A 25494-nucleotide genomic window follows, 5' to 3' on the forward strand; every position below is an offset into this window, starting at 1 on the left:
TAGGCAACGGCCGCTGCGTTCCCAGCGTGCTCAGCGTTGCGTTTCGCCGGGCCGCCGGCAGGGGGCGCCGTTCGCCGCCGTCAGGTGTGCGCGGCCCGGACATGGATGCCGGTGCGGGGCCTGTGGGGCCGGTGCGGGGCCTGTGGGGCCGGCGCGGGGCCTGTGGGGCTGGCGCGGGGCGGGTGTGGGAGCAGGAGCCTGTGGGGCTGGCGCGGCGCCGCTGCGGGGCCGGTGCAGGGTCGCTGCGGGACCTGTGGGGCCGCAGCCCCGAAGGCCTCTCCCGGGCTTGCCCTGGCCGGGTCGGCTCCGCGCACTGTGCGGTTCGCTGCCGCCGGCCCTGGCCCTCGCCCACCCGCTTTGGTCCCGGCTGTCACATGGACGCAATTACTTTCAATCTGTTGTGTGGATCAAATGCTTACTGGTTTTTTTTTTTTTTTTCTTGAATCAGATGATACAGGAAATCGACTTCGATTCCAGTTGGAGCTGGAGTTTGTTCAATGTCTGGCAAATCCAAATTACCTCAACTGTGAGTACTTAAAGTAAATACCAGGACCCGGAGGAGTTACTATAGTTTAATGATGTTTATTGTTACTGGTAATGTTAAAAAGAGAGAGAGGACTAAACAAAGAAAAGGAGTTTTCACAGCATAAAGTTATTCTGTAAATAATTTAACAGGTGGATTTTTTTTTAATGCAAAGTCTTTTGTTGGTTGGAATGCAAAAAAAAAAAGTATTTGGTGGAGGAAGAAAACAACAAGTTCCAGTCTGTTTTAAAAAAGTAATGTCAAGTAATGTTAACAGCATTCCTTTATCTGAAAACAGAATTTTACTAATCTGGTAAGTTTCAGGTACTATACATAACTCAGTGCTAATTTTGATGCTTCAGTCAAAATTTCATGTTTCAAAAAGCTGTTCCATTCAATGAAAGATATAAACTGTGTGGGAGATGAGACTAATCCATTTTTTTGTTGACATAAAAATCTTATTTTGCCCTGTGTTTTTTATTTGCCAAATATAAATTACTGAAATTTGATTGTAATGAGAAAGTTCTGATTTCGTGAATTTTTTCAAGTGTGCATAAGGTTTTTTTTACCCATCTGTAACTGACAATTCCTTATTTGTCATTTTATTTCAGTTCTTGCACAAAGAGGCTACTTCAAAGATAAAGCATTTGTAAATTATCTTAAATATTTACTTTACTGGAAAGAACCTGATTATGCAAAATATCTGAAGTAAGTGCTAAATTCCCTTAAGTTTCTGCATTTTAATGGCTTGGCATTGATCTCATGTTACATATTGTACAGCAGCATATCAGGGTTTCATTTCTGCCTGTAACATTACTTTTGTCCGCCCCACAACATAGATTATGCAAGATTATGGTTATATGCAATGTAGATTTTCCTGTTTCCAATAGTCCACATGTAGCAGCAGTGGGCAGAGTTATAAATATTTAATGAGTTTTGCATAGACTCTTCCTTTGAAGCCTTAAATCTGCACTTTTGATTGGTTTAAAATCAAACTATTGAATATTAGGGTAAAAAAAGCAGTAAGTGCATTTTAAGGTGAATTTTGCATTATTGATGCTTACATGAGACAAAGGGTGATTTTGTGTTTCTGCAAGTGTGCAAATTTCTTCAGTTTTTTGGAAAATGGTTTTGGTCATCTCTTTCAATTGGGCTCTAGAAACAGGCATTGCAAATGTTATGGATTTGGTCTATCAAACCAAGCCACTGGGGAAGCTACTCAAAGCAAGCAGGAATGTGCATTTATTAATGGAACTGGATTCCTTGTTTCCTGGCCTGATGCTGCAGTTACCAAGTCACAGTATGCAGGCTGAAGTGGTTTCACATTGGGTAAAGCACATATGAGTCAAAACTAAAATGACCCAAAAAGTACTGAAGACTCGAGATTCAGTGTCCCTTGTAAAAACCCATATTAAACTGTGTTTATTTTTAACCCAGGTATCCTCAATGTTTGCATATGCTAGAGCTGCTCCAGTATGAACATTTCCGCAAAGAACTGGTCAATGCTCAGTGTGCCAAATTTATTGATGAGCAGCAGATCCTCCACTGGCAGCACTATTCCCGGAAAAGGATGCGCCTCCAGCAGGCACTGGCCGAGCAGCAGCAACAAAACAACACCTCTGTAAAATGAAAAGCACATGGAGTAGTGATGATAAGGTGTACTTTGTGTTAGTGAAATATTTACAGGAGAGAACCCTTGTGTAAGTGGCTCTGGATGTATGTCACTTCACTTTTACTTGAATTTATCAAGTGACTGGGGTTATTTTTGTTTCTTCAACTCTTTTAAAGACTAATAAACACTTGCAATTTATTTTATAGCATGGACAATTTTGTAAGAGCTTTACTACTATAATTGAGTCATCTCGATTTTGAAAACAAAACCTAGAATTGTTACTAAGTAGTACTACTTACTAAGTATCTACAAAAAAGTGTAGCTCTAAAGGCTGTTCCTAGGAAGCCTTTTTCCTGGAGAATAATGATGTGTCCTAAGTGTCACTGACAGCCCCCTGCTGTCAGGGCTTAAGTAGCCCCCTGCTACTTAAGCTCTGGGACAAGAAAAGGTGAAGTGATGATAGATAAAAGTCGAAATTGTGCAGTTTTTCTTTGAAACCAAGCTGAGCTATTGTCACTTCTGTTTCCCTGGAAGTCACTGTTGATGGAAGTTCTGCAAATTTCCTTACAGCATGTTGAACAGATAGAAATCAGGAGTGTACATGGTGAGGTCTGGGGAGTGGAGCAGAGATAGTTGGTGATAAACTCTGCAGGACAGAGAAGGAAACAAACTATAACTGTCTGTTCCATTAAACTCAACCTCCCTGGATCGTGCCTCTGTGCAGCAGTGGCTGCTCTGGAGTCTCTTTACACTCCATGTAACAGGAACAGGGTGTGTGGGAAACGTGCCATTGCTTGGAGTAGCACTTGCCCTTTATTCCTGTATAGTTTTTCTATTGTAAGAACATGGCTTCTGGCAGCTGCCAGGGTTTTAATTTTCATATTTTTAGACGGTATTTCTGGTGCATTCATGTTGTATTTCCTGTCCTTGTAGGAGCAGGTACTCCCAGCTATTAACCATTAACATGTGATCAGTGACATTACAGGTGTCAGCCATCACGTTATCACACCTGGACTGAACAGATAAGCCATTAAACATCTTCGGCACTGCAGGTTCATCTTAACAGTTTCAGTAATTATGTGGTCAGGCTTAGGAAGGAGGCTTTTCTGTTTCTCCCTTAGTACTCCCTCTAAGTGTAACTTCGCAGTTACACTTCAGTAAGTGCAGGCTTATCTCAGTTTCTAGCATGAGCTCAGCTCCTTTGAAAAGAGATTATTCACAAACTCAAGTTTATTTAGACATGAAAGGAATGATGCAGCTTTTTGTTGTAAGATTTTAGTGTAAGTTTTGGACCCAGAATTTCAGGACATTTATCTTGACTAGTCTGAAGTAAATAATCATGAAAGTTTTAATGGAGGTCAGTGATTCCTTGAAAGGACACTGCAGTAATTGAGATTACCATCTTCATCAATGATTGACTAGTGAGGGCTTTAGTCTTCAGTAAACAACATACGCACAAGCTCTGCTTTAAAACATTCTTCTTCGACCAGCTTCTGAGGCTGAAAGGAAAAGTTCATAATTAAAAAATGTGTTCTAGCCAAGAGCCATCTGTACATACTAACATTAGCCACATCCAGCAACTGTTGTCCTGGGGAGTGAGATAGTGGGGGTGGAACAAGAAAGGTAGTAACAACTGAAACATTCCTGAGGGTTTTCTGGCCTTAGAAGAGGCATTTCTAAGAAAGTAACTGGTAATTTAACTAACATGTACAAGTTACAACTTGAGCTGCAGTCTGAGTCGTGTGTACTGCTCATAAATTGTTTCACTCCTGTAGTTCAGCGTTTGGATTTTTCAAAAGTTGAGGAACTGCAAAGCAGGAACGTTAACAATATGTAGACGTTTAAGACAACAGTATGTTAAGAAGTTTCTCAAACCCTCAAGCACTATGAGCCAAGTGCACATATTCCCTTTACTGCATGTTTATTATAGACATTACACAATAGGCAGAATGGTTCTCTCTTCAACTGTTTGAGTGAGGAATAGGGAGCAGAAGAGCTCTGGTCTCCTTGAACAAGAGAGGATTCTCAGAGAATACACATGACTAATTCATTTACAGCCCTAAATTCCTGCCAGGTCCCCATCTCAATGCCTGTATATCCAGAACATACAACAAATCACTTACTGTTCCATATTTAAGTAGTGTAGGCACTCCTGTTAGTTTCAGATTCCTCCTGAATTCATTGTTGGGATCCTTCCAGCTGTTCGGAAAGAAGGTATTAAGCACAGCTTGTAGAGGGACATTTTGATGTTGAAACAGATTAAAAATTATTCGAAGGCCTTTGCCTCACATCTTCCCAAACCCCTTCTCAAAACAAGTATGCAGATAGGTTATGTCAGAGACGGCAAAGACCTCAAAGAATTATTGACTCCTTACAGAAAAGGACAGCTCAAGGAGTTTTTTCAACAGGTTAACCACCAGTCCATCATCAGAGCAAAGTCATCCCATTTGTCAGCATTCAAAGGTACTTACTAGGCTCTATCTCCTACTAGACAGTAGATGAAAACTGACTCATCAGGCAGGTTATGAAGCTCCTTCCTCACAATTGGCTCAGCTAGAAAATATTTTTTAAAATCTGTTAGTACCTAATAGTCATGCTGCAGAATCACATGGATTTACTTGGACCAGCAATGCTACTAATTATAGTTTTGTCTGCTTTAGTTAGAGATCTCTATTTCATTTCACCTGGCTATCCACAAGTTTTTCATTGTTTATTACATGTTCAAACACTGACTGGACTTGTGTTTGAGTAAAGGCCAATTTCTTCTCTTAACACGAAGAGAAACTCGTTCTGCCCTGTCCTGGGCGTGGTAGCCCAGCACGGCGCCCTTCTGCAGGGCGACGGTTCCATAACGCACCTTCACACCTGCTCAGACACGTAAAGCCCGGGCAGTTCAGCGCGCTGATTTCGGAGAACAGCGTTCATCTGCTGCGGCCGGACACCGTCAAGGAGGGCACCGCTGCGCCTCGACACGTGCGGCACAGGTGAAGCTGACCGTCAGACTCAAGTCTGTTTGCTGGGCCGCGGACCCGGCTTCGCCAACAGCCCGCGCCGTTCGACGTGGGCAACGAAAAGGGCAGCGCGGCAGTTGCGAGTCACAGCCCGTTCACCCCGTCCAGTTGACCAGGGGAAACAGCGCCTGGAACCGGCACTGGGGCTGCTGTGCTCGCCCCGCATTTTCCGGAAAGGTACCCGGTACCTCTCCGGCTTCCCCAGGACCGACACGGCCCATGCAGAGCGCTCCCCCCACGGGCCTCACCCGTCACGCAGTCGGGACACCAGCTCTTGCCCTCGGCGTCCTTATCACCGCAGAAGAGAGCGAAGATGGGCCGGCCGTGGTAGCTCTGCGCCGTCCGCACGAACTCCGAGTAGCCGCGGACCTGCACCTCCTCCCAGCCCATGGCGGCAGCGGCGCAGGCTCCGCCCGGCGCGGCCCGCTCGGCCGCCGTAGCTCCGCGCGCTCCCGGCGGCCCCTGCGGCGGCGGCGGGACCGCGTTCGAACGGCGCCCGGAGGGTCCCGGCGCGGCCCGGGCCGTCAGTCCTCCCTCGCTTCCTCCTCTCTCCCTTCCTCCTCTCTCCCTTGCGCCAGGCGCCCGACGCCCGCCGGTGCCGCCCGGGACGCCGTGAGGGCACAGGGCGGGAGCAGCCGAGGGCCCTGAGCGGTTGCGGAGAGGCCACCCCAGTCTTCTCTCCGCGGCTCCTCGGGCTGGTTCGTTTTTCTCGCATCAGACTCGGTATGGTTTTGCGAGCCTGAAATACGATTTGTTGTTCTCGCATTCACAGCTCTGATCACAAACAAGGGGCAACAGCGGGATTTGCTCTCAAGCCGATGCGATGGGACCAAGCAAGACAGCGGTGTCTGAGGATCCGTATGCATTCAGCACCCAGCGATACAAAAATGAAGCTAAAGCTTTACAAACACAGGTACCATTTCCCGTATGTAGCGATGCAGAATTTTGCTTTTCTTTGTGATTGTAACCAAAAGATGATTCTGACCCACCTCTGAGACAGCTGCACAGCAGGGAATGCCATACTAGCTTTCCTCATGCTGTCGCACATTATGTTGACACTGTCCTTCTATAAAGGTAGAAATCACAAACTGCATTTGTAATTATTCATAATTGCCTGTTGTAGTTCAATTCCAGTAGGCAGCTAAGCATGCAGCCACTTGTTCACTCTTTCCCAGTTGGGATGGGGAAGAGAACTGGAAGGCAAAAAGTATGAAAAGTTTTGGGTTGCGATAAAGGCAGGTTAGCAGGGAAAGCAAATGCTTTCCTGTTTGTGTGCACAAACAAAGCAAAATAAGGAATTCATTCTCTACATCTCATCAGCAGGCAGGAGTTCAGCCATTTCCATGACTTCAGCATGTATAATAGTGACTTAGGAAGACAAATACTGTCACCAGTCTCCCATTTCTCCTTCTTCCCTGCAGCTTTTACTGCTGAACATGATGCCACAGGGTGTGGAATATCCCCTTTGTCAGTTGGGATTAGCCATCCAGTTGTGTCCTTTCTAGCTTCTTACCCACCCCCAGGCTATAAAGTGGTGAGCAGATGCGGAGCAGAAAAGGCATTGACCTCTGTGAGCACTGCTTAGCAAGAATGAAAACATTGGTGTATTGTAAGCACTGTATTCAGCACAAATCCAAAATTATGGCATCAGGACAGAGTTGCATCACCTGTGTATAGAGTTCTGTATAACATCAGGGTTTTTTTACACTTTGAACAGCTCCAGTTTAATAGAAATGTTCCTGCAGTTCCAGAGAACTTGGCTCTCAGATTCTCTCAACCCCGTCCAATTATAATAGAAAAACTGAAGGCATCCAGTGATCAGAGAAATCTAGTTGGAAGTGAGGACTCCAGCCTGAGAAGCTCTGGGATGTTCTCAGTGATATCTGAAGAGAGATTGAAATTGGCTGTTCAGCTGGCAAAAAGGGACATCAAACAAAGACGTCTCAAAGAACAAGTACAACAGCAGGTATTTGGAGATATGGTCAGTACACCATTGTGGACCCAGAAATCACAACATCAGAACACTGAAGTGTTTGCAAGTCGAGAAAATAAAAATGTCCTGAAGTCTCAGAGTCGCTTGACGTGTCAGCAGAGGCTCGACCAGCCTTCCCAAGGGGGCTCTGCCAGTCCTGGCACCAACATTGCTCTCTGTGTAGTTAAAGAAGGAAAGCCAATACCAGCTGGTTTGGACTCTCTACCCACCTGTGGCACAGGACCAGACCCCAAGCCAAACTTAAGTAAAAAAGAACATCAAAATATGCAGGAAGTCCAGCGTCTGCAAAAAGAATTGAGGAGCTATGTCCAGAAAATTGAAGAAATTGTTACAAAAGGTGTAAGACTGAACAGTATTTATGTTATATAAATGTACACTAGTTTGTTGATTTGTTTTCCCCCATTTATGGGTTGGATTAGAATTTGTATTTATGCCTGGACTTTTGAGAACCATCTATTTTTTTGAAAAGTAGATAAAAAATACCTAGCCAGCTTAAGCAGCTGGTTCTTTTGCAATAACTAGCAGGAAGTTTAACTTAATTTTCAGTGCTTTATCTGCAACTTTGTCATAAAACTAAGGGGTCGCATGATTTTTTAAATAACTGATGAGCTATATTGTATTAAACTGTTTAGTCAAATTCTAAATAGAAACAGGATGTAGAGTTTACAATGACTAACTTGCATTACTGTTAAAGGAACCTCAACAAATGTGTGGTTTGGTTCTGCATGGAAAAGGCTTATTACTAAATTATGTCTGTGTCATGGCTTGATTTGGATTTTCACAGGTTAAATTAAGATATAAAACTTCATATTCTATGCCTTTTAGGGAGAGATAGAGAAGTTTTAGATCCTGAGAACGAGCAGCGGCTTTGCACTAGGAGACAGCAACAAGCTGCACGGTCAGCTCGGATGCTGTATGTGCTCCAGCAACAGGTAGGAACCATGGTTTTAAACTGGGATGCATAGGAATTTGGTTCGTTGTGATGAATTTGTCAGAAACTAATTGAAACAAGAGAAAATAAAACGAGTTATCTCTGAACTGCCACGGCATTCTAGTTTAGATCTGAATGATGTGACTAATTGCTCTCATGGCTGGACAGAGAGGTGTTGGAAAATCACTATTGGAAAATCTCAGATGCTACAGTGAAGATCTGTTGTTCATTTATAGACATGGAACTAATTCTGACTGACTTATTCCTCTCTGTCTCCTTTCTTGATAAACAGATAAAAGAAATTCAGGACGATTTAGAGAAACTGAGTCCTCATACAATCAAACATACTAAAAAGGTAAGATGTAATTATTCTTCAGGCTGTGACTTATTGACAGTTTTCTGGATAATTGAGTTTGATTGTCTAGGGTGCAGCTGAGCCCTCTCCAGAATGGAGATTTCCTTTATATCTTACCATTTTGTCTCATTCTCCAAGAGCTATGGCTCACTTGGCCTGATACTGCCTTTGCTGCTTCCCTCTTCTCCTCAGCTCTCATCTGCAGTAAATGAGAGGAAGGTGGTCAGTCTTCTGCATTTATGTGGCTTCTAATTTCTTCTTCATTCCAATTCCTTTTTGCAAGGAATTAACAATGTGTTCTACTCTTGACTGCTTTTTTTAAATTTCTGGTTGATGACAGTCTTACCAGCCTTCCTTCTGATTTTCTCCTCTGCTCGGCACCTTTCAGGGGGATGGCTGAGATCACGCCTACTGTCTGGCCAGTGTTGCCCTGTTGTTCTCTTGTGCTTTTTCAGTCACCTGCATTTTCTTCTGTGACAAAACTTGGAGGATTGAGAATATTCTTGTTTGCAAATTAGGCTCCAGCCAGCTGTTGATGACTACAGCTATGTGTTGGCACAGGTAGTAGAAACATCATGACCTGTTACACCCAGGCTGTTTTTCTTGAAGTCAGCATGACATTGATAGGAGCACTCTTGTGAGGAATCTTGAGTAAATTACTTCAATGCCCGTTTTGCTTTGTCTCACAAATGGCTTAATATCAATCAAAATTATTCCAAGCCTGAGCGTTTCTGCATGAAATTTTGGCAACAATTCTTCCAATAGTATAAGTATCCATAGAAACTATAGTTATTAAAGCATTTATTTATTTTTCATTTTTGCAGTCTCGAGCAGTATCCAGGTTGGCAGCAGCACACAGAGGAGCTGTACGAACCTTGCAGGCATTTGCCAATCAGTTTACAGATCAAACAGATGAGCAGATTCCTGCCCACTACAAGGAGCTGGGCAGTCTCATTCGTCAACTGTCTCTCTGCTCTGCCAAACTAGAAGGAGATTCTTCCATTTCTGAAGTTATCATAGATATTTTGCTGCAAATTGAGGTAGGAAAAAACATTGGTTTTTGCTAAGGCAGGAAAGATGTAGTGAAATATGAGATTGTGTTCATGACTTGGCAGAATATATTACTGGTTTTGTTTTTATTTTTAAAGGGTGTATTTTCTAACGTAAAAATGTACTTCTAATGTTCCTAAGTAATGGTGGTCTAAAAGAGACATGCATCCTAAACACAGAAGCTACATGCTGCTGGTCTTGTTGATGCTGTTCCTAGCTTTCTTGGCTGTCCTGGTAGAATGAGGACTGGTAGTGATAGTGGTAACAAAGCATCAGTGTCCAACTCATTAGTCATTTTCAGGACCAATAAAATTCATTTTATACATAGGTGTGCATTAAGTGTTTATTACTCTGGATGCATGCTTTAGTCATCACTATCAGTGATGAGCACCTGAGCATCCCATATGGTGGTGGGTGCAGAGTTGTTCGGGCAGAAGATAAAGTTGTCGGTACAAGACTTGCTTGTCTCTGTGCCCTTCAAATATCTTTTTTAGTCATATCTGATGATTTATACATGTCATTGCTGTAATAGAAAAATTCTGATGCATGTTGCCTGCTGCATAAATTAAAAAAAGCTGTACTGGGGACATAAGATACTTCCCTTAAAATACTGTTAAAATTGTAGGAGCTGTGTTTTAATTTGAGTGTTTTGACCTGCTTATATGAACAGTAAGAGTGCTAACTGGGAATGGGAAAAGAGGTAGTTGTTTAAGTTTGGATGAAGCATTGGAAGAAGTGTCTGTGTTAGCATAGTCATTTGACTATGAAGTTTTTGTTGGTCTGTAGCCCTTGTGTTCAATTCTTTTTGGACATTCTGTAAGCAAATGGATTGCTGGAGTCAGTTGTAAATACAAAAATGTAAGCCTTTTCAGTAAGATTTAAGTTAATAATATGAAAAAGCTTCTACTTGAACAAGCTATCAGGAATAATCATCACCTGAAAAAAAGCCCAAAACAAAACCAGACCAAAAAAGCTCCAACTGCTTAGAATGTCTTGAATTTGCTTTTCATTACATCAGATTTACTGAGAGAGTAATTATAACTCTAAATATTTGGTGCAGGATCTGAATTCACTGCTGGAAAAAAAACAAACACCAAAAACAGTGAAGAAATGCATTTCAGCTTCTCAGGCCAAATCTCCAATGAACATTGAGACATTTCCAGCCAGAAAGCACCTTCTGTCTCTAAAAGGAGAAAATAAACATCTCACCTTAAAGGGACAGCATAGACAAGACAGGAGTCTCTTGACTGGTTTGTATTTTGAATAACTAATTACATTTTTATCACTTAACTTGCCATCTGCAGTTCAATTTTTTAGTATGGTACTGTTGTTCAGAAGTTGGTTAGATATCAGCAAATCAGTCTAACAAAACCCAGATTGTGGTTGTTGAACTGTTCATACTGAAAAGTTTTTCTGTTGCTTTGGCTCAGAATTCCCTTGGTTGGTACAATTTCTCTGCTTCTGGAGCAGTGACTGTTTTATACTGGCCAGTTCATTACTGTTAATGTCTTTTGCACAACAGTCACACTTTTGTACCTAGAGGCACATTAACTAATGGTTAAGCTGAAGACTTGGGAGTTTTCACCACTATCTTGGAATGCAGCTGTTTGGAGTTGGCATTCTATATCGTTCTTTTGCTTTGGATATGAAAGGAGCTTTATTCTTTCTCAAGATGTGGTGAAATAATTTTACCTGAAGTATTTTAGCACCTCATGAAAGCCACTGTAAGTTTTTACATTATTACATAAACTACATTAACTGTTTTTCTTCTTTGTGGTGACTTTCTCATACCTTAGGCTGGTTTGTACTATAATAGTAAGTATTCCCTACTACCCTCAGGTAGAATTCATCTTCAGCGGGAAAACAGTATATAAACATCTAATGTGTCTTGCAGCATAAAAGAGGATACTTCATTATCACGGTCTAGACCTCATATAGCAATTGCTCCCAAAAGGCTTTCCTATGATGTGCGTATATATGTATATTTTCAAATATCTCTATACATATAAATATGTATATGCACACAAACTCCAAACCTTCCTGTTTATCAAAACAATGTAAGAAATACTATTTCTTTAATACTTGTCAGTAAATACAAGGCTAGAATTTTTCGTTTTCTCTTCAATTTTTTAAAAATTATGGTAGAGCTTAAAAGTTCATTATTAGGTATACCTAGCATAAAAGAGGTATCAAATGTAGAAAAAAAGGCAATTCTTGCCCCTTTCAACTTATAGTTAACAGTTCATGTGTTATTTTTAGTATAGATAAACACCGACATGTTGCAAATATTTCAGCAGTTCAACAGGCAAACAGTTGTGCCCATATATTACACAATAAATACCAAGAAGAAAGCGGCCCACCTACTTCAGAGAGAAATGCCATTTTGCAAAGAAGCACAGATGCACTGGTGAGAGCTAGAGCTGTAAAAAAAGAGTCTGTCCTTGAAAGTGGTGCTTTGAAGAAGAAAGATGTGTTATTGCCTGCAAAACCACAGGTATGGAAGTGATAAATCATTTATGCTCTCTTCTGCTTGTGCTCTGGGGTTTGTTGTATAATATAAGACACTGTCAAAGATTTCACACTTCCTCAAAATATTGCTATTCTGAGCTAGGAGATATGGGGGATAAACTATGTCAGCTGCTTGTTATTTCTAGGGGTTATGACTATTTTAGCAAATGTTTTTTGAAAATAGTGTTTACTGTTCCTTGAAAATACACTCTACAGCTAGAAACAACAACAGAATTGGTAGGGAAAATGCTCACTGAAACTAGTTTCATGTTTGAAATTAATGTGGTTTTTTTTCAATTTGAAATTAAAGCTGAAGTATCTTCCTCCTATGGTCATCGTATATCACAAAATATGCACTCAGCAATAATGTTGTGCTAATGTTAGTAAAAGAACATAAGTTACTCAGGCTTACTTCATTGACCACAGAAATGATAAAACCTCACTATACAATTCTGGTTTCTGCTTTGTCCTTGCAACCAGAAAGAAGCTCCATAGTGCAAACAAAACAATTCTTAAAAAACTAGGGCTATATTTTGCTAACAAGTATGTTTTTCTTTTATTCCTTTCTCAGAATATCACTTTTAACTAGGAAAATCAAATCTGACACAGTAACACAGATATATGCTTATGTAACTTTTACTTTTCATATCCCTGTGGATCAGTGGGGATCATGAGCAGGAAGGTTAAACATTTCAATAATTCATATAGAGGGGACAAGTCTAAGTGACCCTGTAACAATTATAAATGGGGGAATATTATAGTTTTGTGGCTGAATACAATGTTACCTTAGAAACCTTTTATTTGGATTTATAAATAGTTAATATAGAGTCTAATTCTGAAAAATCAAAAGTAAGTTTTTTCCCCATGAAGAGCAACACTGGAAAAGTTGGAACTGTTTGCAAAAATAATAATATCCCTTTAAAGCACTTGTGTAACCTTAGCATAAGTCAACTGCAGCAAAGCCAGCAGGCATGATTTCAAGACAAAGTCTGAAGCAGAATGCAAAAATACTTTAAAAATTCAGCAACTGGAATATGTGTTTTTAATGTGATCCCATTAATTTTAAGGGAATGCTGAAATCTTTGAAGTCAAGACAGGCACACCCTCCAGGAAAGCATGCCCGATTTCAAGAGCCAACTATAGCTTTCCAACTAAAAGAGAACAAACGACCTGTTAAAGAGAGCAAAATGCCTTTGAAGCCTCCACCTCAGTCTGTTTCAGCTAAGCGGTATGTTTGCAGTCCCCTGGCACCCACCTTTGCCCTGCTTCCCAGTGGAAATGCATCTGGATCTGTGCTAGTGGCTAGGATAGAGTTGGCCTGGCTTCAGCTTGCTGTCATATAGCTGCTCTCCTTTTCCGCTTGGCCCAGAGCAGCCTCATTCCCTAAAGCCTGGGGAGAGCCAGGGCTTTTGTCTTTTGTCTGAGTTGCTGCCTGGAAGTCAAGACAAAACTGTGCAAGGCAGGACACTGACAAAACAACAGGAGGAGAAGTTGGTATTCCCAGCACTGCATTAGGAATATTAGGAATATTATCTCCCTATTTCAGAAGGACAAGATACATATATTTGTCCCAGAATATAAACAGAGTGCAGGTTTGTTTACTCTATTCAACATCCTGTTAGACCTCTTGTTAGGAGTTTCCAGTTTTAGGTTGGTTTGGAACTGGTGTTTGTGGCATTTGAAGCAGGAGATCCAGGTGCTGGACCTGTACTAGGCAGTGTGCATGGTAAGATGAGGAGCTCATGTCTCTGGACAGTATTTGTGTATAAGCATGTAGTTCCTGTTTGCCAACAGCAGAAACATGATTCAAGATCTCTCATTCTCAACAGAATTTTCTGGCTTATGTGGTCTTAAAATCTATTAATTTTCTCTCTAAAGTTTCTTGTAACTCTTCCAAACTAATACTGGAAATCACACCATTTCATTTTTCAGTTGTTAGAATGTACATTTTGTAACTTTCTATGCTACTGTGCTATTTTTGAAGACTAGCAAGGCTTGAAGCAAAAAATTCAAGAGGGGTGAAGGTTCTAACTGACCGTTGCAGAGGAGAAATGAAAAAAATACAAAAGTTAAGGTAATGACTTTCTTTGAACATTCTCATAAGGGCTGTCAGATTCTATATGAGCTTCTCCCCACTCCCAACAGTCCTCCTAAAAATACATTTATGAAGTTTTAAATGATTGTTGTCATACCAGGTTTCAGAATGGCATTGTGATTTGTTCTTTGTGCAGGTCACGAACTGTTTCTCCAGCCCAGTGTGCAGACAAAGCTGAGAAGGAGGTACAGGACTGGTCAGAGCCTCCATTAGACATGACACAGGTAGCACAGGCAAGCTCACGCCGCTGGGTGAATGATGCCTTGAGAGCTGTCAAACATTTATAAAGGGGCAACAAACAATTTATTTTCAACTTAATGCAAGTTACCTTTGTTTTGGTTAGGGTTTTTTTCTTCTTTCTTGTATTGGATTTGTGTCTTTTTGTTTTCTGCATCATTTATTTTTGGGGTTTGTTTTTTTAAGTAGCAGGTTGCAACAAATGCAGATATTCTGAGTGAAAAGCTATTGGATGATCTTTTGGAAGATACTGCTCAGGAACTGTGGAGCATGGATCAGCATGAGAGACTCCAGATTGAGGCCCTGCCTGTGGCTGACACTCATAGCCTGGAGTCAATGTTGCAAAGAATGGAAGAAATTGAAGTAATGTTTTCTGTCTTGGTTGGTCTCATTAGTGTCAATTCCTTATTTACTGTCCATTAATTATAATATCTGTAAGTATCTACATCCTTAAATGAAGCAACATCTGACTGGATCAGTGTCTGAGATGAAAGACCTGGGTGGAGTTTGTGCTTCCAGACAACACAGTGTAAGAACAGAAGCTGAGTGATCAATCTATTGCTGTAAAGTTGGCAGACCTGAGTTAGCATCCCATCTCGAGGATTTGTGGCTTAAATCATTGTGTGGGAATGGGAGAATCAGTATGGTGATTATGTTGATTGTCTAGCAGATCGGAAAGTATTTTAATATTAATTTGAATTTTTCCCTTTTATGTGCTGTAGAATCTCAGTATTCTAGTAGCATGACCATCTTGAGGAAATATGCTCTGGCAATCCAAAATATTTCACAACGCACCATGGAGAAGTCAGACAAATACATGGTTATCTGTGCCTTTATTCATCTTTCTATAGATAAATATTCATAAGGTTGTTGTTTACTTGACTTGAGCTTTCTCGTATATTGCTTTCTTAAAAAGTTTTCCTCAGTCCGTTTTCTCATACTTTCTGGTTTAAGTTCCATTTTGATCCTCCTGTTCTCTGAAATTTAGTGTGACTTAGAGCTACTCAGTTTAGTGCCATTTACTTCTAGAGATCTGTTCATTAGTTGGAAGTGTGAAGCTGCAGTGTCCTTGTCCCTGAGGCCCTGGAGCACTCATTTGGATTCAGTGTTGGTGAGGCAGGAGCAGCTTGAGGGTCCTTCAGTTGTTTGGCTAAGAGCTGTTGGTCTGAAATGGGAGTTGTTCCCATGGGACTGGGGATCAGTTTTGTATTCGAGTATGGCATTTTGAACAAGATAAACATGTTTTCAATCCCCCACCCCTTTTCTCTGCTGTGTCCAGCCAAACTAAGCCTGCTTTGCCCAAGGAGGATCATGACTTGCTTTGCTGTCAGTGATAATCAGTCCAGCTGAGCTGCCAGGTAACTGACTGATGTCGTGTGTTCCACCACAGATGTACCAGGAGGCTGTCCGCAGGAGAGTCACCCAGATTGTCTACAGTGACTCCCAGTTCTGGGCTCAGGAAGACAAAATGGGTAATTGTCTTTTTTAATACAACCTGCTTTCCCTATAATCTGTAGGTTTAAATTAAGTGTTTTGAAATCAAGGTCATTGGATTATATGTGATCAAATAGCACCACCCAGACACAATTTTTACCATAGGTGCTTCTTTCAGAGGACAGTTTTAAGATGTAGTTCTAAAATCAATACTTTATCAACATTCCTTTTCTTTATCCTATGGTTTGATTGAGTAGCACAGTGAAGCTACATTGATTTTCCATTGCATCACATACAACTTCACTGAAGCTGTATTGTTGAACACAAGTTGGAAAATCTCACAGTAAGACTGGTGAAGATTTACCCCAAACCTTTATGGATTCTTTTTCCATGTCTTGGATTTACCACTGAGTTTAATAGACTGAGCTGTTTTTACAGTGGTGCTTTCTATCTCTCTGCTAGAAGTACCCATTGGCAGTGCAGATAAATACTACTAAGGTAGTGTTTCTAAAATCCTCAGTTTTAATACACTGAGCTGAATTTATGTTTTTTCTCACTTTGAATACTTTATTTACCTGAAGGACTTCTCCTTAAAGAAACAAAAGTCTTTGTGAGGACTTAACCTGCAGTAGATGTAGTTTTTCAAAAAGCCAATTTTAAATAGTATTTTCTTCCTTCTAGAACAACAAATGGCATCAACAGCTAAAAGACTTAAATCTCCTCATCCAGTTCAGATAACCAAAGTAATCAGAGACACAGAGCTGGAGACAGACATTATATTTGAAAAACCTTTGGACAGCACGTAAGTGGAATATTTGACCCTATGTTAAACTGTGGTGCATAAGACCTATATGACTTCATTATAGTGTTTTCATTACATTGACTCAAAAAAGAGATTTAAAAATTTAGTTCTGTCTTGATTATTTTATATTTCCAGTGATATTGATGATGACAATAAAGAAGCAGGGGAGAAATTGCTTTCTGGAAATGACATTGTGCAGCCCTTGCCTCTGAATTCTCTACAGCAAACGTATTCTGTGTGTCTCTCTGTGCCAAGCGATGTGCTCCAGAGCATCTTGGATTATAACAGCAGATACAAGCATCATTTAAAGCTTATTTCCCATGAGGTAGTGGGCAGTTTTGATCCATGGCAGATTGCTGAGAGGTATATGAACTATCTTTGTGGTTTGGAAGTGAGAGACTGGAATTTGAAATGTGACTTTCTGAACCTTTTCCTTCTCTTTTTTTGCCCTCTCCCCTAGTCTTGCAGAGCAACTGACGGAAGAAGCCCTGTGTGATGTGGCAGCAGAGCTGCAGGATGTTTGTGAGGATTATGCAGAAGCTGTATTCACATCGGAGTTTTTGCAGCCAGTGCAGTGAATTCTTTCCCACCTGTCCCATCAATGTCAGCTTCAGCGTGACAGGCTGTGAGATTTTCTGCACTGGATCTCCATCAAAGATTCATCTTAGTTTTTTTATAAAACCTAATTATAATACCGTTTTCCTTTTCAGAAAGGACTTCCTTTCCTTTTATTGTCTTATCATCTTAGTACATGATTACATACCACACTGAGGTGAGTTCTTTGGGAGATTTGGCAATCCAGGACTGTCATGGCACAGCACAAATAGATGCAAACACTTGTCACTAGTTGTAGTTGCAGGTTTGCTTGGGCTCTTGCCTGAGTACCTCTAGTACATAATGCACAGGCGAAAGGAAACCTTTCAATAGAAGCATGTGATAGAGATCTTACTTTCCTTTTCTTAAACCAGTGTAAAATGTTACATTTTTGTCAGCATTTAATGATTCAACCCAATATTCCTTTCTCTTAGGAATCCCCTTGAAATCAAGAACAACAAAATAAATGAGCAATTGGCATTTCTGCAACATTAAATTAACTTGTTTCAAGTAATCAAGGTACTAGTTTGGGTTATGTCTGGAGTCAGACCAATGAGTAATAATTACTTACTTAGTAATACTTAGTATACTAGGGAAATGCTAAATTCAATCCTTGAGGTAACCCAGAGAACAATATGACAAACAAAAAGTCTGTTTCATTTGTCAATTTTTTTTCTCCAGTATTGTTCAATCTATGATGTTCATTTTAACTTTCCTAGATTATTTTTATTTCCTCTAATTAGAACATATATTTTAAAAATAATTGTTTCTATTGAAGCCAGGTTTACTATTTCAGTCATCTTCAAATTTACATCAAATATAAATGATGTAAATATTGCTGCTGAAGTGGGACTTTGCTGATATTCTGTAACTTCTGTAACTTAAAACAGCTGATTTCTAAAATTTTAAGTAAAAATATTAAAGCAGTAGTGTCTCTGTGTATATATGTGTGTGAAATTATTTTGAAGATGTTTTATTTTTTAATAAACAACACTTGTTTATTATCACTGAACACAGTTTTAATTTAAGATAACTTCCCTCTGAATCCATTTGGAGTAGCACAGCATATTTTATGATTCTATATATCCATGGTCTTCCTCTAAGATTGCTTTCTTTGGTGGCTTAGTGACACAGTAGCATCTTTGGGAAAGCAATCATTGTCAAATCTTTTAAACAGGACTTGTGTCCAACAGCAGTGGCAATGTGGCTTGAGGGCAAACTACAGCATGTAGCAACACTGTCACATAGCTGGGGGAAGGTGAACCATAATATACTTGCAGGTGGCTCTGGAGGTGGGAACTAGCTGTTCTGTCTACCTATTCCACTTAAGACTCAAGCAAAACCACTTAACTCACCATGTTCTCAAGGGGTATATCCTGTGGATCTTGAATAAGCTGCTAAGCAGTACCCTTAACAAAGAATGTAATTATCTTTATACCTATCCAGTTGGTGTTGACACAGAGCCTGTAAATTGCTTTAGGGCTTGGTTGCATCATGTTTTCTCGGTTCTTTAATTGTAGGTTTTTTGGGGCAGAACTTGTTCACTGCCCTTTATTTGGTAGCCGACACACTGTAGTAAACTACAATCCCTCCTAAGCTCTTTGCCAGCCTCCTCCCATCATTTCTACAAGAAGGTCTGCAATTTAAGACATTCCTGAAGATTAATTTCTCCCATTTGTTGGGGATTCTGGAGAAGTTCGCTTCTCTACTTATAGAGACATGTTGCTAGGGAGGCTCTTGAAAAGGGACGACGAACCCTGCAAGTTCCCTAATTCAGCCTTCAGCAGACTCTAAGCCACTTGCCTGTGGCTTACTTAAAAAGGCAGCTTTGCAGTTGTTCAGCCACTGCATTGACACGGGGCTTGGCACCACCCGGAGGAATCTTGCTGTGAAAATCCAGAGCAGGCACTCGCAGTGGCAGCGCCGCAGCAGCAGCAGCAGCCGAGCCGTGCCCGCCCCAGCGCCACGGGCCGGGGTGGGGACACCTCTGCCCCGGACAGCTGAGGGCGGGGGCCGGGCACGGTGCGCGGGTCTCCGCGCTCGCAGCTCCGAGGGGCGCCAAGACGGCGAGGGAGCCGCGCCCCCTCCCCGGGAGGCGTGTCGTGAGGGCTGCGGGCGAGGTGAGCTCCGGGCGGAGGGTCCTCGCCGGCAGCGGCGGGGCGAGACGCGCCGCCGAGCCCTTGCCCGGGGCCGGGTGGTGCCGGCACCTCGCGGCCGCTCTCTCCAGGCCGTTTATGCGCAGCCACGTCCCCGTGCTGGCCCGGCCCGGCCCCCGCTCTCCGCGGAGCCGCTCACTGCGCCTTTAGCGACGGCGGCTGCGCCTTCAGCGGCGGGCGGGCGGCACCGGGCGGCGGCGGCGTCTACCGGCCGCGTCTACCGGCCGCGTCTCAGCGCCGCAGGCACGGGGGCGGCGCGGGGCCTCTGCTGAAAGCCCATGGGGCGCCGGAGAGCAGGGTGCCGGAGCGCCCAGCGGGAGAGCACCTGACACGGCTGAGGGCGGCTTGGCTGCGATCGGGCACCGCTGAAATGGCGAAAGCTCCGCTCCCAGGTAAGTGCTGAGCCCGCGCGGCGCGCTGGGGCAGTCCTGAGGGCAGAGCGAGGCCCCTGGGGCGGGCTGGGGCGGCCCTGAGGGGAGCGCGGGACCGGGATGAGGCTCCTCACGTTCCCCGCCCACCCGCGGCTCCGTGGCAGCTCCGTCTCCTGTCCTTCACCGCCGAGCGCAAACTCGTGTGGACGAGGCGCGGGTCGTCGATACCGAGCACGGCCCGCTCTGCCTTCGGCGCCCGCATCTGCGGGTCTGCGGGACCATCGCAGGCGCCCGCGCCCGTCGCCGCTGGCCGGCCTCCTCTCCGCGCTCCGCCAGCGCGGGTGCGGGAGAGCTTTCTCCCGGCTCCCGGGGAATTCGTGGCTGCCGCCTGCTCGGGCCAGTGCTCGCTGCCGCCCACTCGGGAGGAACAGGCCGGGAGGCAGCAGCCGTGGTCGGAGAACAGTACCGGTGTGCTGTTGGGTGGAATTTGATGAAAGCCTGCGCTGCGCCTTGCCCATTCGCGTAACTCGTGCTTCCGCTGGAGCCTGAGCAGTGTGGAGGTTGGAGGTCGGTTGCTGGGGCTGAGACCAGGGCTTGAGGATGCTCAGCAGCACCCTGATGTCTTGTGCCCGATGGCAGGTGCAGCCTGAAAGAGGTAGCATATTTTCTGTGTGCACAAAAGCCAGAACAGATGAGAGTGCAATTGCTGATGCAGAAGTGCTTCTCTTCTAGGTTGAATGCAGAACCCATTGCTGTTGCAGGTGAAGGCCCAACTGCCATGACTGAATGGTCAGTATGTGACATTTCCCTGGTGTTTAGTGCCAGGTCTGGACGCAGCTTTATAGCAGCATGGCAATATTAAAGCAAAACCCAAAGGTTTTTTTTTTTTTTTTGTTGTTTTTTTTTTTTTTGTTTTTTTTTTTTTTTTTTTTCCAGCGCTGTTTATTTCTTTTCTCCCCCAAAATAAGCATGGAATGATTGCAGCCCAGAGATGTAACACTCAGGAACATGAGAGCATTAATAATTTAGGAGGATACAAATATAGGATTGAACTACATGTTTCTTTTCTGTCTTTGGAAGATGAAGAAGTAATCAAGTGGGGGAAAAGTCTCATAAGTTTTTTTTTTTTTTTTCTTTGGCATTAGTTTGCAGTCCTTTTAAGTTTGATAGGAAAATAAGAGGGCATTGTTGTTTCTTTCTATGATACATGAATAATGCAGCCTGTAATACATAGTTTGTGTGTTCAAATACAATTTTGCAGAGGAATTTTAAAGCATAGTACTTGTCTTGGATGTGATATCACTGACAAAGGATGTATTTTGAAAGAAGCTTTGTAATGTCACTACTTATTGCAAAGAAAAATAAGAATAGACCATTCACAAAGGAGGTCTGGAAGAAACTATCTGGTCTAGGCGTAGGGAAAATGTGCTGCTTTTATAAACTGAGCCTACCTAGTTTATCAATGTGAGCTGCAATATGCACAAATCTAAAAAAGTTGTTTTGCTTGTATGTATCCTATCTTGCAGACCCTGGCAGTGCTGTAGCCTTACCTCAAATAGAAAGGAAGACCAAAAATATAGTGAAAATGTGCCATTTCCTCACTTTTGAATGACAGGTTGCTTGTAAAGGGCTTTTAGACATGGTCCACACTTGACTCATTTGAGTAGCCAGATCTCACCTGATGAACTCCAGACCTTAAGCACTTGAAGTAGTCTCTGTGCAGAAATGCTTGGGCATTTGCAAGAGTGTCAATTGTAAAACCACAGAGACAATTGCAGATCACTACCTGACATGTCCCTGTGGGAGTGGTAGGGTATCTGCTCTTCAGCTCTGACTTAATTTTTAACAGAGCTCAGTGACTCAAAAATGCCAGAGCCTCCTCAGAAAGCCAGAATCTCTGCACTATGAAAGTAGAGACTTTCAGATGTGTTGCAGGCAATCCACCTACAGTCATTACAGGAAAAGGTTAGAGAACATTCAAATCTTCTCTGATTTTGGAGAGTCAGTTTGGAGGAGGTGATGACACTGCTGAGAGGGAGGAGGAAGTTAGTGTCTGCTGTGGAGAAGCTGGCATCTGAAGTATCAGGAAACAGCTCTGGGAAGTGTACCATATTTACAGGAAAGTTTGATCTAGGATTTTAAGTCTGAACAGTCATGATAAACTTCTTTTCTCTCTTCCTCCACCTCACTAGTAATCCTGCAAAGTGCAAGATGGCAAATGTCACTGGTACCTTGAAATAGGGGTTTAAAGGCCTGCATGGCTTAGTTTCTTGATTTGTTACCTGAACTCAGTATTCAAATACTTGCCCATTCTTGCCATCTGCTGCAGAACTGCCAGTGGAGGGCTTTACAGAGTAGACAGTCAGGGATTTCTCACTGTGAAACTGCTGTGAGATGAAAGACACTGAATGAGGAATAGGAGAGAGGAGCTGGTTGTGTTGGGCACTGCTGACCGCAGTTGCATCTGGACTGCTCCATCAGTTAGGTCTTTCACTTCTTGACAAGAGAGCCTGCAATTTGTGTGGATTTTTTTTCTGTCTGTAACTATGTCTGGCTTTGTCAGCTGTGTATTTTGATAAGGGAACTTGACATCTTTACTTGATCTCCCACTTTTTTCTTCCTCATCCCCTTTGGCTTTTTATGTTGTCTCTACCCTCCCTCTTGCCTCCCACTGTTATTTTTCTCCCTCTCCTCCTTTAGCCTCACAGTTTTGTAGGCCTCCCAGCCCATGTCGCCCCTCAGCCCCTTCCTTTGAGCGTGTTTCATTTCAGCTTCCACTGATTTCATTTCAGTTCCAGTCTCTGATGCAGATTCATTCTGTGATTCTGGATGAATTCTGTGTGGCCCTGCTATCAATGATGCCACATATGGTTCATCTTTTTTGGTGGTCAGTGTGTAGGCAAGGACTTCTTCTGATCAGCATCTCCCTCTGTCTTGTATGAGCTCCTGAGTCTTAGGAGTGCCTCCAGTAGTTAAATACCCGTCCTTGTAACATGCATCTTCAGTTTTATGTTTTCCAAATAAAAAATAAAACATAACTAAAAAATAATAGTGGGTGAACTTGGCCTCCAGTAAGTCTTAACTGCATAGTCACTAGGTAACACTGTGTGGGTAGCTCAGTTAAATCACTTAATGGGTAGGCAAGAAGCATCTGAAACCAGCAAAACAGAAAGAAGTATTATTATGCAACAGCAGTCAGTTGCAATAGCAAAGGTCATTCCTCCTACCCAGCATCTCTATCCAAATGGAAAAATGACTTGTGCTTTTAAATTTTGTTAGGAAAACTGCCCCTGACTTCAAATGGTGGAAAGTTTTAATCTGTGCAATAGAGTTTATTTTTATTATTTTTTAAATTGAAATTAATTCAATACTCAGTATTTGACTGTGTGAAAGACTGAGTTTCCAGTAGCTATGAGAACACTGTGTGCTGTTTTATCTCTAGTTAGGTGTGGTGACAGTATTCAGGAATGCTCTCTTTATGATTCCCTGTCCTCTGGCATGTGCTTATGTCTGGGCTTGATTGGAAATTGAAAAATGTTACCAAGCAAAAGATGTAGAAAAAAGGCTGGGCCTGCTGCAAAGCTTGAAATCTGTGATAGTATGACAGTGAAGTGAATATTGAATTAGTTTTACAGTAAAACCTAGTGCTGTAATCACATCCAATGAAAACTGCTGCTCTTGTCCCAGGCTGCTTGAATGAGTCTTCCTGCAAAGTCTGGTGTGAGCATACCTGAGCTGGGATGGCCTCTGGAACCAGCCTGTGATGCTGCCAGTCCACAAGGGGCTAGTACAACTGGCATTTGGGTCATCCTGCTTACTTTCCATCTGTCCTGCTTGCCTGACAAGGTAGCCAGTCATGTGTGCATTGGTAAGGAGAAGACAGAGATGCTGGAGTGACTCTTAAACGGAATCTTCTGGACTGAGCCTACTGTGCTGCTACTCTGCCCTCACAAGTATGTTTCAGGAATGAAATCACTACTCTTTTATTCCCAAAGTGTATGTTCTGGTCCTGCTTGTGAAGTGTTTCTGTAAACAGTGATGTGATGACTCCAGTAATGCAGTTTGTTTCAGTTGCAGTAAGTGGTTTTAAAAGCTATTTCAAAATGAGGAGAAGGCAGAACCAGTGAAGAAAGGTAACATGGCTATGGTTTCACAGCAGGACTAGACTTACTTCCTGCTGCATTTGAAAATTAATTTTCTGCTCATTAGATCCAGTAGCAGATTCAATCCCTGTGACTTGGCAGGGTGTGCTTAGAGGACGTCATTTCCACCAGAAAATGTTCCTTCCATTTTCCAAAAGATATTCTTGTACTCTCCACACATTTCACCTCTAGGTAAATGCCATCTGAGGACCGGGGGTCTGTACTGTATGGTGTTACTTTGTGCTGTCAGAATTTATGCCAGTTACTGGAATGGAAATGGAAAGTAGATGCCATTTCTTTCTCCTCACTTGATATGCATTTCAAATACTATCTTTGCTTAACAAGTAATATTGAGGCAGCATCTTTGGTACTGGTAGCAGATCATTGCTTACTATTGAGTGACAGTGGTGAACTGTTCTATCTTAGGATGCTTAGGACTTACAGGACGAGTGTGGTTTGGACACCAGACCTTCCAAAGGATATAGGAAAGTGATTGAAGTTGGGAATCAACAGCATTAGCTATTCAGTTTTCAGAGGAAAACCTTTGCTTCTTAAACTGTTTTGCAGAGCCTCTTCAGCCTTACTTCACTTATTACCTGTTTTTCTGTTTCCATTTCCTTAGTCTGGAGAATGTTGGCTACAGACCAGTAGCGTCACTTTAATTCATCTTGTGTTTCTTTTTTTTGGTGGTTTTTGTTGTTGTTGTTTTTTTTTGTTTTTGTTGTTGTTTTTTGTGGGTTTTTTTGTCTTTTTTGGTTTTGTTTGTTTGTTTGGTTGGTTTTTCCCCCTCTCTTTTAGAATCACCCTCATATCACATGGAATGAAGTGTGCTCATGCACTGCTTAATGTCATATCATTGCCAGTTTGTAAAAAAACAAGACACCTTAGGAAAGAATTTGGGTTTATGCCTCCTGACCAGAGGAAGCTAGAGCTAATTCTTCTCTTATATATACTTTTCAACTGCTGTTGATTTCTTGTGGAACTATGGTAGAATGAAGCCTGCTGGTGTTTGTGGGTGAAAGTGGAATTGGTATTTTCCATGACTGTTCTGCTCCTTAGCTCTATTTGTGGAACATATCAGAGATTGCATCATTTTAGTGGGTTGTTCCATCTCTGGATGGACAGCATTAGAAGCTGCTGATATGTGAGTGGGAACTGTTTCTTCTGCTGTTTGCTGGAATTACGTACAGTCACTAAACACCAAGGATGAAATTTGCCTCGCATCTGAATTAGGATGACGTGTACAGAGGTGCAGTTTGACTTGCCTTCAGCTGAAGTGCAAGTGTTGCATAATAGAACATGGAGCTATTTCTGTAGCAATTTTTAGTCAAAGTTCCTGGCTATTTTGCTGCTTATCACAAGAGGTTGCAGCTGACTGTGATCTCTGGCTCTTCCCCTTATGGAAGCTGTTGTGCAGCCTATAGATTTCAGTTGTGATCCTTATACATAGGGATAAGGAAATCAATATCTAACGTGCATCACAGCACCCCCTGTCTGATCACCAGGTCACTGATGCAGCAAAGTACTGGTGAAATTCCAGCTGTTCTTTGTTGAAGAAAAAAAAACAAAGACTTTTTTAACTGAGGAAAATCCCTGACTGTAATCTTAATTACAATTACTTACAGTTAGTGCTAGCCTGACTAGAGCATCCAGCTTATACACTTATATCCTACTGTCCCT

The 25494-nt window shown here is 42.4% G+C and overlaps 4 protein-coding genes across 6 annotated transcripts in view; 3 read left to right on the forward strand and 1 right to left on the reverse strand.

Moving 5' to 3' along the window:
• Positions 1-2333, forward strand: MED31 (mediator complex subunit 31). Its single transcript, XM_066333640.1, has 4 exons — positions 1-111; positions 449-526; positions 1135-1231; positions 1961-2333. Exons 1-4 carry the CDS (start codon positions 102-104, stop codon positions 2151-2153), a joined length of 378 nt encoding a protein of 125 aa, XP_066189737.1. The 5' UTR covers positions 1-101; the 3' UTR covers positions 2154-2333.
• Positions 2334-3394: 1061 nt separating this feature from the next.
• Positions 3395-5573, reverse strand: TXNDC17 (thioredoxin domain containing 17). The gene is made up of 4 exons (XM_066333641.1): positions 5395-5573; positions 4607-4688; positions 4259-4334; positions 3395-3634 (listed from the first exon to the last, which is right to left on the reverse strand). Exons 1-4 carry the CDS (start codon positions 5534-5536, stop codon positions 3566-3568), a joined length of 369 nt encoding a protein of 122 aa, XP_066189738.1. The 5' UTR covers positions 5537-5573; the 3' UTR covers positions 3395-3565.
• A 221-nt stretch (positions 5574-5794) lies between these two features.
• KIAA0753 (KIAA0753 ortholog) lies at positions 5795-18157 on the forward strand. 3 transcript variants are annotated; one of them, XM_066333642.1, is made up of 15 exons: positions 5795-6059; positions 6864-7476; positions 7965-8071; positions 8363-8425; positions 9250-9465; positions 10536-10725; positions 11770-11969; positions 13051-13211; positions 13968-14057; positions 14215-14302; positions 14505-14678; positions 15706-15787; positions 16431-16551; positions 16687-16914; positions 17012-18157. In XM_066333642.1, exons 1-15 carry the CDS (start codon positions 5970-5972, stop codon positions 17127-17129), a joined length of 2541 nt encoding a protein of 846 aa, XP_066189739.1. In that variant the 5' UTR covers positions 5795-5969; the 3' UTR covers positions 17130-18157. The 3 variants fall into 3 exon arrangements, with proteins under 3 accessions (XP_066189739.1, XP_066189740.1, XP_066189741.1); XM_066333643.1 differs by having other exon boundaries at positions 11773-11969; XM_066333644.1 differs by lacking the exon at positions 13968-14057.
• Positions 18158-19554: 1397 nt separating this feature from the next.
• The window catches only part of PITPNM3 (PITPNM family member 3), a 51502-nt gene continuing 45562 nt past the window's right edge, over positions 19555-25494 (forward strand). The window contains exon 1 of the mRNA XM_066333645.1: positions 19555-19693. Within this exon, the coding sequence (XP_066189742.1) occupies positions 19672-19693 (22 nt within the window). The 5' untranslated portion in view covers positions 19555-19671. The remainder of the gene's footprint in view (positions 19694-25494) is intronic.

The sequence above is a fragment of the Sylvia atricapilla genome, chromosome 20 (assembly GCF_009819655.1).
Source record: "Sylvia atricapilla isolate bSylAtr1 chromosome 20, bSylAtr1.pri, whole genome shotgun sequence".
Taxonomy (NCBI): Eukaryota; Metazoa; Chordata; class Aves; order Passeriformes; family Sylviidae; genus Sylvia; species Sylvia atricapilla.

What these genes read in the sequence shown, in the direction of transcription:
- TXNDC17 (XM_066333641.1), bottom strand. Translation starts at nt 5,536, where the DNA reads ATGGGCTGGGAGGAGGTGCAGGTCCGCGGCTACTCGGAGTTCGTGCGG. An exon ending in GTGTCCCGACTGCGTGACGG is followed by an intron (nt 4,689 to 5,394) that starts GTGAGGCCCGTG and finishes AATATTTTCTAG; the next exon opens with CTGAGCCAATTGTGAGGAAG. An exon ending in CACTACTTAAATATGGAACA is followed by an intron (nt 3,635 to 4,258) that starts GTAAGTGATTTG and finishes TTTTCCTTTCAG; the next exon opens with CCTCAGAAGCTGGTCGAAGA.
- MED31 (XM_066333640.1), top strand. An exon ending in AAATCCAAATTACCTCAACT is followed by an intron (nt 527 to 1,134) that starts GTGAGTACTTAA and finishes ATTTTATTTCAG; the next exon opens with TTCTTGCACAAAGAGGCTAC. An exon ending in GATTATGCAAAATATCTGAA is followed by an intron (nt 1,232 to 1,960) that starts GTAAGTGCTAAA and finishes TTTTTAACCCAG; the next exon opens with GTATCCTCAATGTTTGCATA.
- KIAA0753 (XM_066333642.1), top strand. Translation starts at nt 5,970, where the DNA reads ATGGGACCAAGCAAGACAGCGGTGTCTGAGGATCCGTATGCATTCAGC. An exon ending in TGAAGAAATTGTTACAAAAG is followed by an intron (nt 7,477 to 7,964) that starts GTGTAAGACTGA and finishes TATGCCTTTTAG; the next exon opens with GGAGAGATAGAGAAGTTTTA. An exon ending in ATATTTTGCTGCAAATTGAG is followed by an intron (nt 9,466 to 10,535) that starts GTAGGAAAAAAC and finishes TATTTGGTGCAG; the next exon opens with GATCTGAATTCACTGCTGGA.